This window comes from Trichomycterus rosablanca, chromosome 15, assembly GCF_030014385.1.
Source record: "Trichomycterus rosablanca isolate fTriRos1 chromosome 15, fTriRos1.hap1, whole genome shotgun sequence".
In the NCBI taxonomy this organism is placed as follows: Eukaryota; Metazoa; Chordata; class Actinopteri; order Siluriformes; family Trichomycteridae; genus Trichomycterus; species Trichomycterus rosablanca.
In genome coordinates this window covers 25,133,613-25,149,075 of record NC_086002.1, presented here as the reverse complement: position 1 = coordinate 25,149,075, position 15,463 = coordinate 25,133,613, and the positions used below count along the sequence as shown (strand labels likewise).

Below are 15,463 nucleotides of genomic sequence, written 5' to 3'. Positions count from 1 at the left end.
GAACGCCATCATTTTAGTTTTCTTCAGATTTACTGCTGGGGCTCAGTTCTGGCTGTACTGCTCCAACAGGTCTAGGTGCAGCTGCATAGAGTAGAAATTTTACTTCCCCGTCCTGCAGAGTGAGTCCGGGGGCTGCACACTAATTCATTTATGTAGATATTAAACAGTGTTGGACTCAGACTGCAGTCCTGCAATTCTGTGTTGTGTATGTTTGTCACCAGTTCTTACAGCACTGTTGTTTCTTAGTAGTTTATACACTACTATACTATATTGTTTCTTAGTAGTGTATACACACACACACACACACACACACACACAAATACATAAAAAAAAAATACATACATAAAAGAAAACACATATTCATGGGTATGGCATGTGTAGGGCAGTTGTAGCCTAGCGGTTAAGGTACTGGACCAGTAATCAGAAGGTTTCCGGTTCAAGCCCACTGCCAGGTTGCCACTGTTGGGCCCTTGAGCAAGGCCCTTAACCCTCGATTGCTTAGATTGTATACTGTCACAGTACTGTAAGTCGCTTTGGATAAAAGCGTCTGTTAAATGCTGATGAACGTAACAGCTACATGACATGTTGTTTGTGTGTTTTCACATTTTGGCCACCATTTACATTTTCAGCATTTAGCAGACGCTTTTATCCAAAGCGAGGAAAATTCTCTTAACTTGATAAGATGGGTGGCTCTTAAAAGAGCCGTTGGTTTGCCAGAGCGACTAAGGCGCTTTACTTGGAGCTGGTGTACTTGGTGACGGCCTTGGTACCCTCGGACACGGCGTGCTTGGCCAGCTCACCGGGAAGCAGCAGGCGCACGGCGGTCTGGATCTCCCTGGAGGTAATGGTGGAGCGCTTGTTGTAGTGAGCCAGACGAGAGGACTCACCAGCGATACGCTCGAAAATGTCGTTGACGAAGGAGTTCATGATGCCCATAGCCTTGGAGGAGATCCCGGTATCAGGGTGGACCTGTTTCAAGACCTTGTACACGTAGATAGCGTAGCTCTCCTTCCTGGACTTTCTGCGCTTCTTGCCTCCTTTGCCGGCGGTCTTGGTGACGGTTTTCTTGGAGCCCTTCTTGGGCGCGGCCTTCGCTGGTTCAGGCATGATGTTGCTGTTTCTCTGGAACAAACTACAAGTGAATGTAGATGCTCTACACGCCCGCTTTATTAACCCTGCATGCTGAGTAAGCCAAGTTGGAACACGTAACTCTGATTGGTCCAAGGTCCTGGGTTTCTATTGGACAGACAACATACCGTTCCACGCCCCCTTCTGCCCCATTCACTAGAATCTGTTCTTTGTTGTCTGTTCCCGCTTAATCTGAGGTCGATACATGTTTTAAAACCGAATATAAAATAATCAATAGCAATATTTTGTTACATTTTATTAAATTGTATATAATTTCATCACAATTACAATTTCATTTTTTTGTTTGTTTAGTTTTTTAAGCGAAGCATTCGGGCACAATGTTTTACTGTATCTTACACAAAGATCGTGTTAATGATTGTAGTGTAATCTACAGTATGGCTGTACATTGGTAGTATGCAAACACGCCGTATGAAGGCTAAAACGAGAGATCTGATAGTAAACGTAATACTAAAACTACTAATGATAATTCCAAGCTTTTAGGGCTACATAAGTGAATGTGTTATTTTTTCTTAGAATGATGCTTTTGGGGCTAAACGAGTGATTTGCACACCCACGCATCAGTGAACGTACTACTACTACTACTACTAATAATAATAATAAAGCAGGAGAACCTTCTCTTTTGTAGAAAATATGGGTGGCTCTTAAAAGAGCCGTTGTGTTAGCGTGGAGGTCTGAACGTTTAACCCCCGAATCCGTACAGGGTGCGTCCCTGGCGTTTCAGAGCGTACACCACGTCCATTGCGGTGACGGTCTTTCTCTTGGCGTGCTCGGTGTAGGTGACGGCATCACGGATGACGTTCTCCAGGAAAACCTTGAGCACACCGCGGGTCTCCTCGTAGATCAAGCCGGAAATACGCTTCACACCGCCACGGCGAGCCAAACGGCGGATGGCGGGTTTAGTAATACCCTGGATGTTATCACGGAGAACTTTGCGGTGACGCTTAGCGCCTCCTTTTCCAAGACCTTTGCCGCCTTTTCTTTTTTCTTAATATTTTATTTAAACTTCATCAGAGTACATGGAAATTACATTACATTATCAAGACAATCATTTACAATTTTAAAATCTTCCACAATTCAGAGTCCTTAAATAAAATATTCATTGTTCGTATTCTTTTCAGTTCAGTTCTTATATTTTTATAAACATTCTCTGCTGAAACAAACTGTTGGTCAATAGTCATTCTGCATCTTGTTTTCCATAATTTAGACTTCACAATACACAGTACTAACCACAAGAAGTCATGTTTATCTTTAGGCATGATTTCATCAAAAATACCGAAACAGACGGACTTTTCCTCTTCCGGACATCGTTACTGCTCTTGTTGAGATGAAGTGAGTCAATGCAGGACGAGCGTTCACAGCGAGCCTGTTATTTCCCTCTACCGGACCTAGTTGAAGACAATGGGGCGGAGTTAAGCAGCGACCGCCCACTGTGACCGCAGCTGCTCGGAGTAGGCCTCATGTAAAGCGCGTAACTTAATACCTCCACTGTTTTATCCCCACAGTAAATCGGTCCACAATCGATGTGATGTATTCCACATGACAGATTTTCCTGTAACTAATGTTTAATGTTAAAAAAATTTTTTTAAACATGTTGTGCCAGAAGAAAGAAATACAAACAAAGAAACAACCCTAAACCCTATGCAACCTTAAACCCTATTACAATTTACTATAATCGCCATGTTTGTCGCATTTTTTAATATTGTACAATTAGGTGGGACAAAAAGCCATTAGAGACATGACAATGTAGCCAAAAAAAAACATATTAGGAATACGGAAAGACGGTGGGAGAATACAGCAGTGTATAATCAAAAATTCATATTAGTTCAAATCAGTACAGTTGTAGTGAATATTGAATTTTAAACAAACAAATAGCTTTAGAAACTTTTCAGTGCTTGTAAAAGTAGCATTAGAGACACGTTATGATAAAAACAAAGATCTAAAACACCTGCAGCAGTGTAGGAGGAGGTGTAGGGTAAATAGAACATGAGGGTAAAATTGTGTTGGAATGTGTAATATATAAATGGACAACACCAATGTTTGTTGCTAGCTTTTGCAGATGTGTGAGTGTGTGTGTGTGTGTGTGTGTGTGTGTGTGTGAGAGAGTGTGCTGGATCTGCTATAGAAGTTCTGTCAGACCTGGGCCCTGACAGTAAATCCTGATAAATCTAAAATCATGATCTTCCAAAAGAAAGCCAGATCTCAGGAGAGCAGGTACACTTTCAATCTAGGAGACACCGCCCTAGATCACACCCTTTCTTATGATTACCTGGGGCTCAAAATCAGCGCCTCAGGAGGCTTCGGTCTGGCAGTGGAAGCACTGAAAGAGAAAGCCTGCGGAGCCCTCTATTCAATTAAAAACAAATTAATTAAGATTGACATCCCAATTGGAATCTGGTTAAAGATCTTTGACAGTATAATCCTGCCCATTGCGCTATACGGTAGTGAAGTATGGGGTCCACTCAGTCATCATGACTACACTAGATGGGACAAGCATCCCACTGAAGTCCTGCATGCAGAATTCTGCAGAATGATTTTACATGTACAAAAAAAAAAAACCCAACCAATGCATGCAGGGCTGAATTAGGTCGATACCCATTAATTATTAATATTGATAAAAGAGCCCTTAAATTCTGGATGCACCTAAAATCCAGTCCCAAAACAAGCCTGCAGTTTCAGGCACTCCAATCCCAAGAGCTCTACCCTGAAAAGAGTCCCCTGTGTCAGCTAGTCCAGAGACTGACCAACACACTGACCCCTAACAACCCTAACTCTCTGACCAGCACTGCTTCCCAAACACCAATCAGGATCACCCAAATTATCAAACACCTCATAAACACTTATCTGGAACATTGGACAACCAAATCCCAAAATAGACTAAACTGCTATCTGACCCTAAAACATGAATTCAACCTGGCCACGTATCTCCTTACTGTCCGAGATACAAAGCAGAGACACATTCTCACCAAATACAGACTGAGTGACCACAGCCTGGCCATCGAGAGAGGCAGGTTAAAAAAGTCCTGGATCCCCAGAGAGGAGAGACTGTGTGGTCACTGCAGGACAGGTGAGGTTGAGACAGAGGTGCACTTGCTTCTAAACTGCCCAACATACACAACAATCAAAAACAAATATTATAATCAGTTAGAAAGAGAGGTGAGCGGCTTCAGATCGCCGACAGACAGCCAGAAACTGGCCACTATATTAGGAGAGGGACCATCAGCCTCCACTGCAGCCAAATATGTACATGAGTGTCACACACTCCGGGACAGTGAGTGAAACACCAGATAATACCCCCACCCATCCGCCGCACACGCACACACGCACACACACACACACACACACACACACACACACACACATCACAAACCCACCAAACACACATCACACACACATCACACACACATCACACACACCCACCACACACACACATAGTAATATTTTCTTTTTTTGTGTGTGAATAATTGTCTAATTACATAATGAATATTTTCTTACCATTTTTTTTTATATATATACACCTGTTTTTTTTTTTTTGTAAATATTTATATATACTATATGTATGCTTTGACAATACAAATATAGAAATTTGTCATGTCAATAAAGCAAATTCAATTGAATTAAACTGAGAGAGAGAGAGAGAGAGAGAGAGAGTTTAAAAAAAAAGTAAAATAGGTGGATATTTACATTTTCAGCATACACCTTTATCCACAGCGACTTACATTACAGTATACAGTCTGAGCAATTGAGGGTTAAGAGCCTTGCTCAAGGGCCCAACAGTGATAACCTAGCAGTGGTCGGGCTTGAACCAGTGACCCTCTGGTCACTGGCCTAGTACCTTAACCACTAGGCTACAGCTGGCCTGCTAGATGTGTCACCTGGACTGCTAGAGCCATAGATGTTTTGTTAAAGTGGGTGTTAGGGTCATGAATGAGTAAATAACTAAATAAATACATAAACAATGAATACATGAAACAAATAAATACATAAAAAAATGTGTAAAGCAGTGTTTGGATTTGTCTGTGCTGAACAATACTGATGCAAGTCTTTATAAGTGACATCTGTGTTAAAAATGTGTTTGTATATTTCACTGTATTGTGAGAAATGGGAAGTTATAAGTCATATTCTGCTAAAGCATAACGTTTCATAAACATATTTCAAAATCAGACACATCTTGATTAAAGTGAAAGTGATCTTAGCTGTGTATCAATAAAATCCAAATAAGTGAAAGAAGATATTTTATGTTTCAGTGTTAGCTGTGTTAAAACCATTTCTGAGTTTTAAAAATAATTATTAAAAAAAAAATAGATTTTAATCTGTTGTGTAGGAGCCATGTGTTGTTTTGGGAATGTGTCAGTGTATGTGAACTCAAATTAATTAATTAATTTATTTATTTTCTTCTTTTATGGGGGTGGACTGGGGTTTTTTAATTTCCTTCTCAGTTTATGATTTAGGTGTGTGCGAGTGTATCCAGCTTCACCGTAATGTGTTCGCGAACAGAACTGTGAGTGCAATAGATAGAAACTGCAATTTCTTAACAAGACATGGGCGTCTATTTATTTACTGAAGTCAGAAGTAAAGCCGGTTAAGGTTTACAATTTAATTCCCCATTATGGTACTAAACACCGTGAAATACAAGAACGTGAACAAAGCACAACATTCAGATGTGAAGCTTTACTAGCTCAAATACAAAAGCAACAAGGTCTTTTTATAGCGCTTTATGTACTTTTTGGATATCACAAAGCTGGTCTTGACTGCTTCAAAGGACTAAAAAACAGCAAATAAAGTCATTAAGTTCCAAAAGTTATAGAAATAAGATTTTGTGTATTGATAATGTGAAAACCTACACTTTTAATGCCCACCTGTTTTCGTGAAAGTAAATTAAATAGTGAAATTATGTTGATGTTTTTACTCTGCCTCCTTCTAATTTCATTGCCTGATAGTAAAAATAGGATTAATTTAGGTTTAGAACTAGCTTGGGGTTATCCTAATTGGGTTAGATACATGTTGGGGTTATCATAGTTACGGTTAGAAACATTTTGGGGTTATTATAGTTTGGGTTAGAAGGAGGTTTTAAATTGAGCTCAACAGACATCATCTGTGCTGCCTAGGAACACAAGACGCACCTGGAGATGACGAACCACACCTGGGTCCTCATGCCTTCAAATCAGGTAGCGAGCACAATGAGTGCCAGCCGGAGTGTGAGTGCCACCAAAAACTTTAATTCCTCAGCTGTGCAGTGGGGCTTCGGTCAGGCCTCCGTGCAGGACACTGGAGCTTCTTGAAGCCGAGCTTCTCTTTATGTTTGTGGATTTTGCTTTGTGCACAGAGGTATAGTCCTGCTGGAACAGGAAGTGGCCTTCCCCTTTAATCTAATTCAGTCATGGTCTTTATCTCACTCGCTTATGACACTTGTTAACACTTGTTAGCTATGGTGGCGGCTGAAACACATGAATTACCAAATTAGAAAAGGCATCATTGTGAATTCGGTTGTTTTATTACCACTATTACAATAACCAGTCTTATGGTTAACATTCAATATTCTGCTCATTCCTTATGCCTTCATCCAGCGTGTTTACATTCTACCAATGTACAGCCATACTGTAGATTACACTACAATCAGTTAATACGATCTCTGTAAAATACAGACTGTGTACACCGTGCAACACCAACGCCACTAAATCCTCCTAACAATTTTTTATATTACATAAAAATACATAAAAATATACATACATAAAAGAAAACACACACACATACACACATAAACACACAGATTTAATTGCAAAATTTGGTATCGATCCGATACCAAGTAAATACAGGGCCAGTATCGCCGATATCAATCCGATACCGATACTTTTTACTTATAAAGTAGCTTATTTATTTTTATGGAGGGAAGAGCAAGGAAGTGTGATTTATGAGATGAATGGATCATCAATATGCTGTACAGTGAGATATGTAAGTGCTTGGCCATGCAAAGTCTTAAAAACCAACAAAAAAACTTATTTATTGAATGTGGTATTGGATGGGTAGCCAGTGGAGCTGTTTAAGTGAAGGAGTTATGTGGTCACGTGATCTTGTATGTGTTAGGACCATCGCGGCTGAATTTTGTACATGCTGTAGTCTCTTAAGCTTGAAGGCAGGGAGACCATAAAGAACAGCATTACAGTAGTCCAGTCGGGAAGTGATTAGTGCATAAATGAGAGTTTCAGTTACATAGTAGAAAAGAGAGGAGCGCAGTCTAGATATGTTCTTAAGATAAAAATCAGCAGTTTTAGCAACATTTTTTATATGTGATTCAAAAGAAAGAGTGGAGTCTAGAATGACACCAAGATAGCGGACCTGAGACGGACCTGAGGGAAGAATTGGTAAAATCTGGAAATTTTAACATATCATATTATTTTTTACAATTCTTCAAAAGTGCCACCAGAGGGCGGCAACACAAAAAAAATTTAAACATAGGTTACAAGATCTCATTTTACTATAATGTTACGATTCCTTTTGATGGTATAGGGGTATAAATTCTCCCCTTTGTTAGTTTTCAAGAAAATGGCATGAAATGGGTTGCAGTTTGTCTTCCGACTTCACTCGCAAAATCCGCGATGGGACTGAAGCTCCCAGCGACAGCTGTCAATCAAAACGGGATTCAGCCTTTCGACTGATCCTCCAATCATCTTGCAGAAGCTCAGCGTCCAGACCCGCCCACAGCCCCATTCACCCCCAGAGACGCTCAGCATCCGGGGGCGGGACAAAATCGTGGCATTTATCCAATGATAGTGCGAGTTTCGAAGTCCCGCCCATGCAGCCCCATAGAAGCAAAGAGACGCTCAGCGTCTGTGGGTAAATGCATTGACGCTCCGGGAATGTATGAGTTAACAAAATCAAGTCGATTTGTGATAAGTAGCTGATTCTGAACGTCTCATCGTCTTCAAGATGAACGTGTTCTAACGCATTTGTAGTCAATGAAATGTTAACACTGCTGTACATATTTGACCATTTAATTTTTGACATTTTAGGGGAAGCTGAGCTTCCCTTGCAGTCTTACAGAAATCGCCACTGGTTTACACTCTATCTTTATCCTGACATTCTTTTCTTTGTTATTTATTTCTGGCGGTCTCCTGCTTTAACTGGAAACCCCGCCCTCAGTCACTCCACCCTATTGCTCATTGGTTGCAGTTGAGAACAGGCTGCAACCAATTAAAAGCCACTTGTACTGGATAGCTCAGTGGTTAAGGTACTGGACTAGTAAACAGAAGGTTGCCGGTTCAAGCCCCGCCACCACCAAGTTGCCACTGTTGGGTCCCTGAGCAAGACCCTTAACCCTCAATTGCTCATTGTGTAAGTCGCTTTGGATAAAAGCGTCTGCTACATTTACATTTTCGGCATTTAGCAGACGCTTTTATCCAAAGCGACTTACAGTCATGACAGTATACAGTCTAAGCAATTGAGGGTTAAGGGCCTTGCTCAAGGGCCCAACAGTGGCAACCTGGTAGTGGTGAGGCTTGAACCGGCAACCTTCTGAATACTGGACCAGTACCTTAACCACTAGGCTACACTGCCGACTATTGTCTGCTAAATGCTGAAAATGTAAATGTAAATGTACTGCTGATGTTTAGTCATTCCACCATGCCTCTCATTGAATGCAGTGGAGAAAACGTTGCAACCAATCATTAGACACTTGTACTGCAAAAAGACAGAAAGAGCGAATAACCAAACACAAATACATAAAAACAGAAGAAAAAAAAAATGTGTCCCTCAGGCACGTAACAATATCATATCAGTATTTTTTTATTTTGCAATTCTCCAAAAGTGCCACAAGAGGGCGACATTACAAATATTTTTTTATTATGGTCACAAGAAAACTGGCCACAAATAATCAATTAATCAAAGTAAACACTCTAGCTTTATATTTTCAGTATTTAGCAGATGCTTTTATCCAAAGCGACTTACATTTTGCAGTCTAAGCAATTGAGGGTTAAGGGCCTTGCTCAAGAGCCCAACGGTGGCAGCCTGGCAGTGATGAGGTTTGAACCAGCAACCTTCTGCTTACTAGTCCAGTATCTTAACCACTAGGCTACAACTGCCCTTGACATTCTTTTCTTTTTTTTTCTTTCTTTTTCAGTCACTCCACCATGTCTCTAATTGGTTGCAGTGGAGAACAGGCTCGTAACAATATCATATCACTATTTTTTTTTACAATTCTTCAAAAATGTCACAACAGGAAGACATTACAAAGATTTTTGTTTATTATGGTCACAAGATCTTATGTTAACACAACGTATTATTTTATTGCAATTCTCCAAAACTGCCAAAAGAGGGAGACATTACAAGATTTTTTTTTACCATGGTCACATGATCTCATTTTACCACATCATATTAGTTTTTATAACAATTCTCTAAAAATGCCACAAGAGGGCAACATTTCATTTTTTTTTTTTTACCAGGGTCACAAGAAAACTGGCCACAAATAATCACAAGGCTAAAATTACAGTGGTCTGTCTTCCTGCATGTGCTCTTAACATAACCTTGTAGCTGTATTTACTCAACCAGTGCTTTAAAAGTTTACACTCTATCTTTGTTTTGACATTCTTTTCTTTTTTTTTTTTATTTGTGGCTGCTACTTTTTATACTGAAAGTCCCGCCCCCAGTCACTCCATCATATCTCTTATTGGATGCAGTAGAGAAAAAGCTGCAACCAATCAGCAGCCACTTGTATGGCAAAAATACAGAAAGACAGAAAGAGAGAACAACCAAACACAAATACATGAGAACAGAAAACACGTGTCCCTCAGGCATGTAATAATATCAAATCCCTATTTTTTTTTTTTTTTTTTTTACAAATCTCCAAAACTGCCACAACAGGGCAAATTTACAAAGATTTGTTTAACCATGGTCACAAGATCTCATATTAACACATCATATTACATTTTTGCAAATCTCCAAAAATACCACAAGAGGGCGACAGTACAAGATTTTTTTTACCAACTTGGTCATATGAACTCATTTTTTTTAGTTCTCAAAACTGCCACAAGAGGGCGACATTACAAGGATTTTTTTTACCATGTTTATAAAACCTTATATCACATCATATTAGTTTTTATAACAATTCTCCAAAAGTGCCACAAGAGGGCGACATTAAAAAAAAAATTTTTACCACGGTCACAAAAAAACTGGTGGCCACAAAAAATCACAAGGCTAAAATTACAGTGGTCTGTCTACCTACATGTGCTCATAACATACGTTGTAGCTGTATTTACTTAACCAGAGCTTTAAAAGTATACACTCTATCTTTGTCTTGACATTCTTTTCTTTCCTTTTTTTTATTTGTGGCGGTCGCCTGCTGCTTTTATATTGAAAGTCTCGTCCCCAGTAAGTCCACCATGTCTTTAATTGTTTGCAGTGGAGAACTGGCTCGTAACAATATCATATCACTATTTTTTTTTCTGCAATTCTTCAAAAGTGCCACAACAGGGCGGCATTATAAAGATTTTTGTTTACCAACATGGTCACATGATCTCATTTTACCACATCATAATACTTTTTAAAACAATTTTGCAAAAGTGCCACAAGAGGGCGACATTATAATTTTTTTTTATTATGGTCACAAGAAAACTGGCCACAAATAATCAATGAATTAAATAATAAAAGTAAACACTCTAGCTTTGTCTTTACATTTTCATTTTCTGTATTTAGCAGACGCTTTTATCCAAAGCGTTATGAGGTTTGAACCAGCAACCTTCTGCTTACTAGTCCAGTATCTTATTTGCTAGGCTACAACTGCCCTTGACATTCTTTTTTTTTTTTTTTTTTTTATACTGAAAGTCCCGCCCCCAGTCACTCCACCATGTCTCCAATTGGTTGCAGTAGTAAACAGGCTCGTAACAATATCATAAAAATACTTTTTTTTTTAATTCTTCAAAAGTGCCAAAAGAGGGCGACAATACAAGATTTTTACCATGGTCAACAGACCTCATATTACCATATCATATTAGTTTTTATAACAATTCTCTAATTTTTTTTTTACCAGGGTCACAAGAAAACTGGCCACAAATAATCACAAGGCTAAAATTACAGTGGTCTGTCTACCTGCATGTGCTCATAACATAGCCTTGTAGCTGTATTTATACAAACAATGCTTTTAAAAGTATACACTCTATCTTTAACTTAACATTCTTTTTTTTCCTTTATTTATTTGTGGCGGTCTCTTGCTTTTTTTTTACTGGAAGCCCCGCCATTTCTCTAATTGGTTGCAGTGGAGAAAACGCTGCAACCAATCAGCAGCCGCTTGTACTGCAAAAATACAGAAAGACAGAAAGAGAGAACAACCAAACACAAAGACATGAAAACAGAAAAAAACATGTGTCCCTCAGGCACGTAACAATATCATATCACTATTTTTTTTTTTTTACAAATCTCCAAAAGTGCCACAACAGGGCAACATTAAAAATATTTGTTTTACCATGGTCACAAGATCTCATATTACCACATCATATTACTTTTTTGCAAATCTCTAAAAGTGCCACAAGAGGGCGACAGTACAAGGATCTATTTTTACCATACTCACAAAACCTCATATTACCATATCATATTAGTTTTTTTAACAATTCTCCAAAACTGCCACAAGAGGGCGACAATACAAGATTATTTTTTTACCATGGTCAACACACCTCATATTACCACATCATAATAGTTTTCCAAAAGTGCCCAAAGATTTTTTTACCATGATCACAAGATCTCATATTAACACATCATATTACTTTTTTGCAAATCTCCATAAGTGCCACAAGAGGGCGACATTACAAGGATTTTTTTTACCAACATGGTCACGAACTCATTTTACCATATCATGTTAATTTTTATGACAATTCTCTAAAAGTGCCACATGAGGGCGACATTATGTCTACATAACTATGTTGATATAAACACCGTGAACAACATTGATCATTTGTAACAACATTTACCCTTCTGGGCCACTGTACTAATTTCCTTCGGAATCAATAAAGTATCTATCTATCTATCTATCTATCTATCTATCTATCTATCTATCTATCTATCTATCTATCTATCTATCTATCTATCTATCTATCTATCTACCTACCTACCTACCTACCTACCTACCTACCTACCTACCTACCTACCTACCTACCTACCGATCGATCGATCGATCTTTTTAGCAATTATCCAAAAGTGCCACAACAGGGCGACATTACAAATTATGTTTTTTGTACCATGCTCACAAGAAATCTGGTGGCCACAAATAAGCACAAGGCTAAAATTACAGTGGTCTGTCTACCTGCATGTGCTCTTAACATAGCCTGTAGCTGTATTTACTTAACCAGTACTTTCAAAGTATACATTGTAATTGGTTGCAGTAGAGAACAGGCTGCAACCAATCAGCAGCCACTTGTACTGCTGATGCTTAGTCACTTCACCATCGGCCTTTCCCAAACCGTTCCCTCCTCACTAACACTCCACTACAGAGTCACACTCCATATGAAGTCACACTCTGTGCTGTGAAGGATGCTTCCAATTAAAGGGAGGGTCTAAATTCAGGAGTCAACTCTGGGACGCCCTCTTTGCTTTCGAGCGGAAGAAGGAAGCTGCCGTCACCATGGCTACAGATAGACGCTTTTCTCACCTTGTCTTCATGTCTTGCGCTCCGTTATCATTTCAGCATCTCCAAGCGGAAATACGAGCTTAGGAGACGCAAGCTCCTGCTACTTTATAACTAGTATAAATGTATAGTTATGTTTTAATTCTCCAAAAAATCAGAGTCAGAGAGTCAGAGTCAGAGAGGTTTTATTGTCATTTCAGCTACATACAAGTACGTATTGAAACGAAACAGCGTTCCTCTAGGATCACGGTGTAACACGGTACAAAAAGTGCAAGACAATACAAAAACAGTGCAAATACAACAATAATACAAAAAATCCTATAATAAATAACTACAAAAGATATTCCTAATTATCCCTAATCTAAACAAGTAATTAGAAGACAGGACTAAAGACAAGTGTTAGTACATGATGGTGAATAGATGGTACAATGGTTCATGAGGTAGTGACATGTTGTACATTAGCAGCGTAAAATTGGCAATGCAGATAAGGTGCCTAAAAAGTAAATATGGTGCAAAATACAAGTAAGGTGCAGAAATTATTGTGCATTTCCAGGAGGTGTGCAAAAATGCAAGTAACAGTCAAAAATGCAAGTAACAGTCAAAAATGCAAGTAACATAGTCAAAAATGCAAGTAACAGTCAATACAGATCAGTGTGTGGCAGCAGAAAATTTCCGGAGGAAATTGTTACAGTCCTGAGTTTAGAAGTCTGATTGCTTGAGGGATAAAACTGTTACACAGTCTGGTTGTGTTAGTCCGGATGCTGCGGTATCGTCTCCCAGACGGGAGCAGAGTAAAAAGTCCATGTGATGGATGGGTTGGATCGTCCACAATGCTGAGAGCTTTGCGGATGCAGCGGGTGTTAAAAATGTCCGTGAGAGATGGAAGAGCGACCCCGATGATCTTTTCAGCTGTCCTCACTACTCGCTGGAGAGTCTTGCGGTCCGACGCAGTACAATTTCCGAACCAGACAGTGATGCAGCCGCTCAGGATGCTCTCGATTGTTCCTCTGTAGAACGTGGTGAGAATGGGGGGTGGCAGATGAGCTTTCCTCAGTCTTCTCAAAAAGTAGAGACGCTGCTGGGCTTTCTTGGTGATGGAACTGGTGTTAAGGGTCCAGGTGAGATTCTCCTCCAGATGAACACCGAGAAATTTGGTGCTCTTGACGATCTCAACAGATGAGCCGTCGATGTGCAGTGGGGAGTGGTCCCTTAGTGTCTTTCTAAAGTCAATGACCATCTCTTTGGTTTTATCCACATTCAGAGACAGGTTGTTGACTTGGCACCAGTCCGTTAGATGTTGTACCTCCTCTCTGTACGCTGACTCATCGTTGTTGCTGATGAGTCCCACCACAGTTGTGTCGTCTGCAAACTTAACGATGGAATTCGAGCTGTGCATTGCTGTACAGTCGTGCGTAAGCAGAGTAAACAGCAGTGGACTGAGCACACAGCCTTGGGGAGCGCCGGTGCTCAGTGTGGTGGTGCTGGAGGTGTTCTTACCGATCCGGACGGACTGAGGTCTCTCAGTCAAGAAGTCCAGGATCCAGTTGCAGAGAGAGGTGTTCAGGCCCAGCGTGCTCAGCTTTCCAATTAGATGCTGAGGAATGATGGTGTTGAATGCTGAGCTAAAGTCTATGAACAGCATCCTGACGTAAGTGTTCTTTCTGTCCAGGTGTGTAGAAGCCAGGTGAAGTGTGGTGGATATGGCGTCGTCCGTTGAGCGGTTAGGACGGTACGCAAACTGCAGTGGGTCCATGGTGGGAGGCAGTAGTGTCTTAATATGCCTCATGACTAGTTTCTCGAAGCACTTTGTGATGATAGGCGTGAGTGCTACGGGACGATAGTCGTTGAAGCATGACACAGATGACTTCTTTGGCACGGGTACGATGGTGGTCGTCTTGAGGCACGTTGGAACGATGGCGCTGCTCAGGGAGATGTTGAAGATGTCAGTGAATACATCTGCCAGCTGGTCTGCACATCCCTTGAGCACTCGGCCAGGAATGTTGTCTGGTCCAGAAGCCTTCCGTGGGTTGACTCTGTGCAGAGTTCTCCTCACGTCCGCTGTGGTGAGACGAAGCACCTGGTCGTCACAAGGTGGGATCATCTTCCTCGCCAACATGTTGTTCTGCGCCTCGAACCGAGCGTAGAAGTCCTTCAGCGCATCTGGAAGGGAGGCATCACTGTCACAGACGGGTGGAGTCGTCCTGTAGTTGGTGATGGCCTGGATGCCCTGCCACAAGCGCCGTGTGTCACCGCTGTTCTGGAAGTGGCTGTGGATGTTCTGGCCGTGTGCGCGCTTTGCTTCTCGGATCGCCCGGGACAGTCTGGCTCTCGCTGTTCTCAGAGCCGGCTGGTCACCTGCTTTAAAAGCGGAGTCTCGGGCCCTCAGCAGTGCACGCACCTCTGGAGTCATCCACGGCTTCTGGTTGGGTCTGGAAGTGATGGTTCTAGTGGTAGTGACGTCCTCAATGCATTTGCTGATGTAGCAGGTCACTGAAGTCGTGTACTCCTCTAGATCAGTGTAATCGCCGTATGTTGTCCTGAAGAGCAGAGATGGATCCTTCTGGCCAGGTTTTCACCTGTTTCTGTACAGGTCTGGAGCGCTTGACGAGTGCTCTGTATGCTGGAATTAGCATTACAGAGATGTGGTCTGAGTATCCGAGGTGGGGGCGGGGCTCCGCCCGGTACGCACCGGCAATGTTCGTGTAAACA

At 40.9% G+C, this 15,463-nt stretch overlaps 2 protein-coding genes across 2 annotated transcripts; both read right to left on the bottom strand.

Annotated features, from left to right (window-relative positions):
* Positions 1-732: 732 nt before the first annotated feature.
* LOC134329085 (histone H2B-like) lies at positions 733-1,113 on the bottom strand. The gene has a single exon (XM_063010332.1). It carries the CDS (start codon positions 1,105-1,107, stop codon positions 733-735), a length of 375 nt encoding a protein of 124 aa, XP_062866402.1. The 5' UTR covers positions 1,108-1,113.
* A 715-nt stretch (positions 1,114-1,828) lies between these two features.
* LOC134329101 (histone H4-like) lies at positions 1,829-2,101 on the bottom strand (the record flags this gene model as incomplete). The annotated part of the gene is made up of 1 exon (XM_063010349.1): positions 1,829-2,101. A coding segment is annotated over one exon (273 nt), but the record flags the coding sequence as incomplete, so codon positions are not given.
* Positions 2,102-15,463: the final 13,362 nt, after the last annotated feature.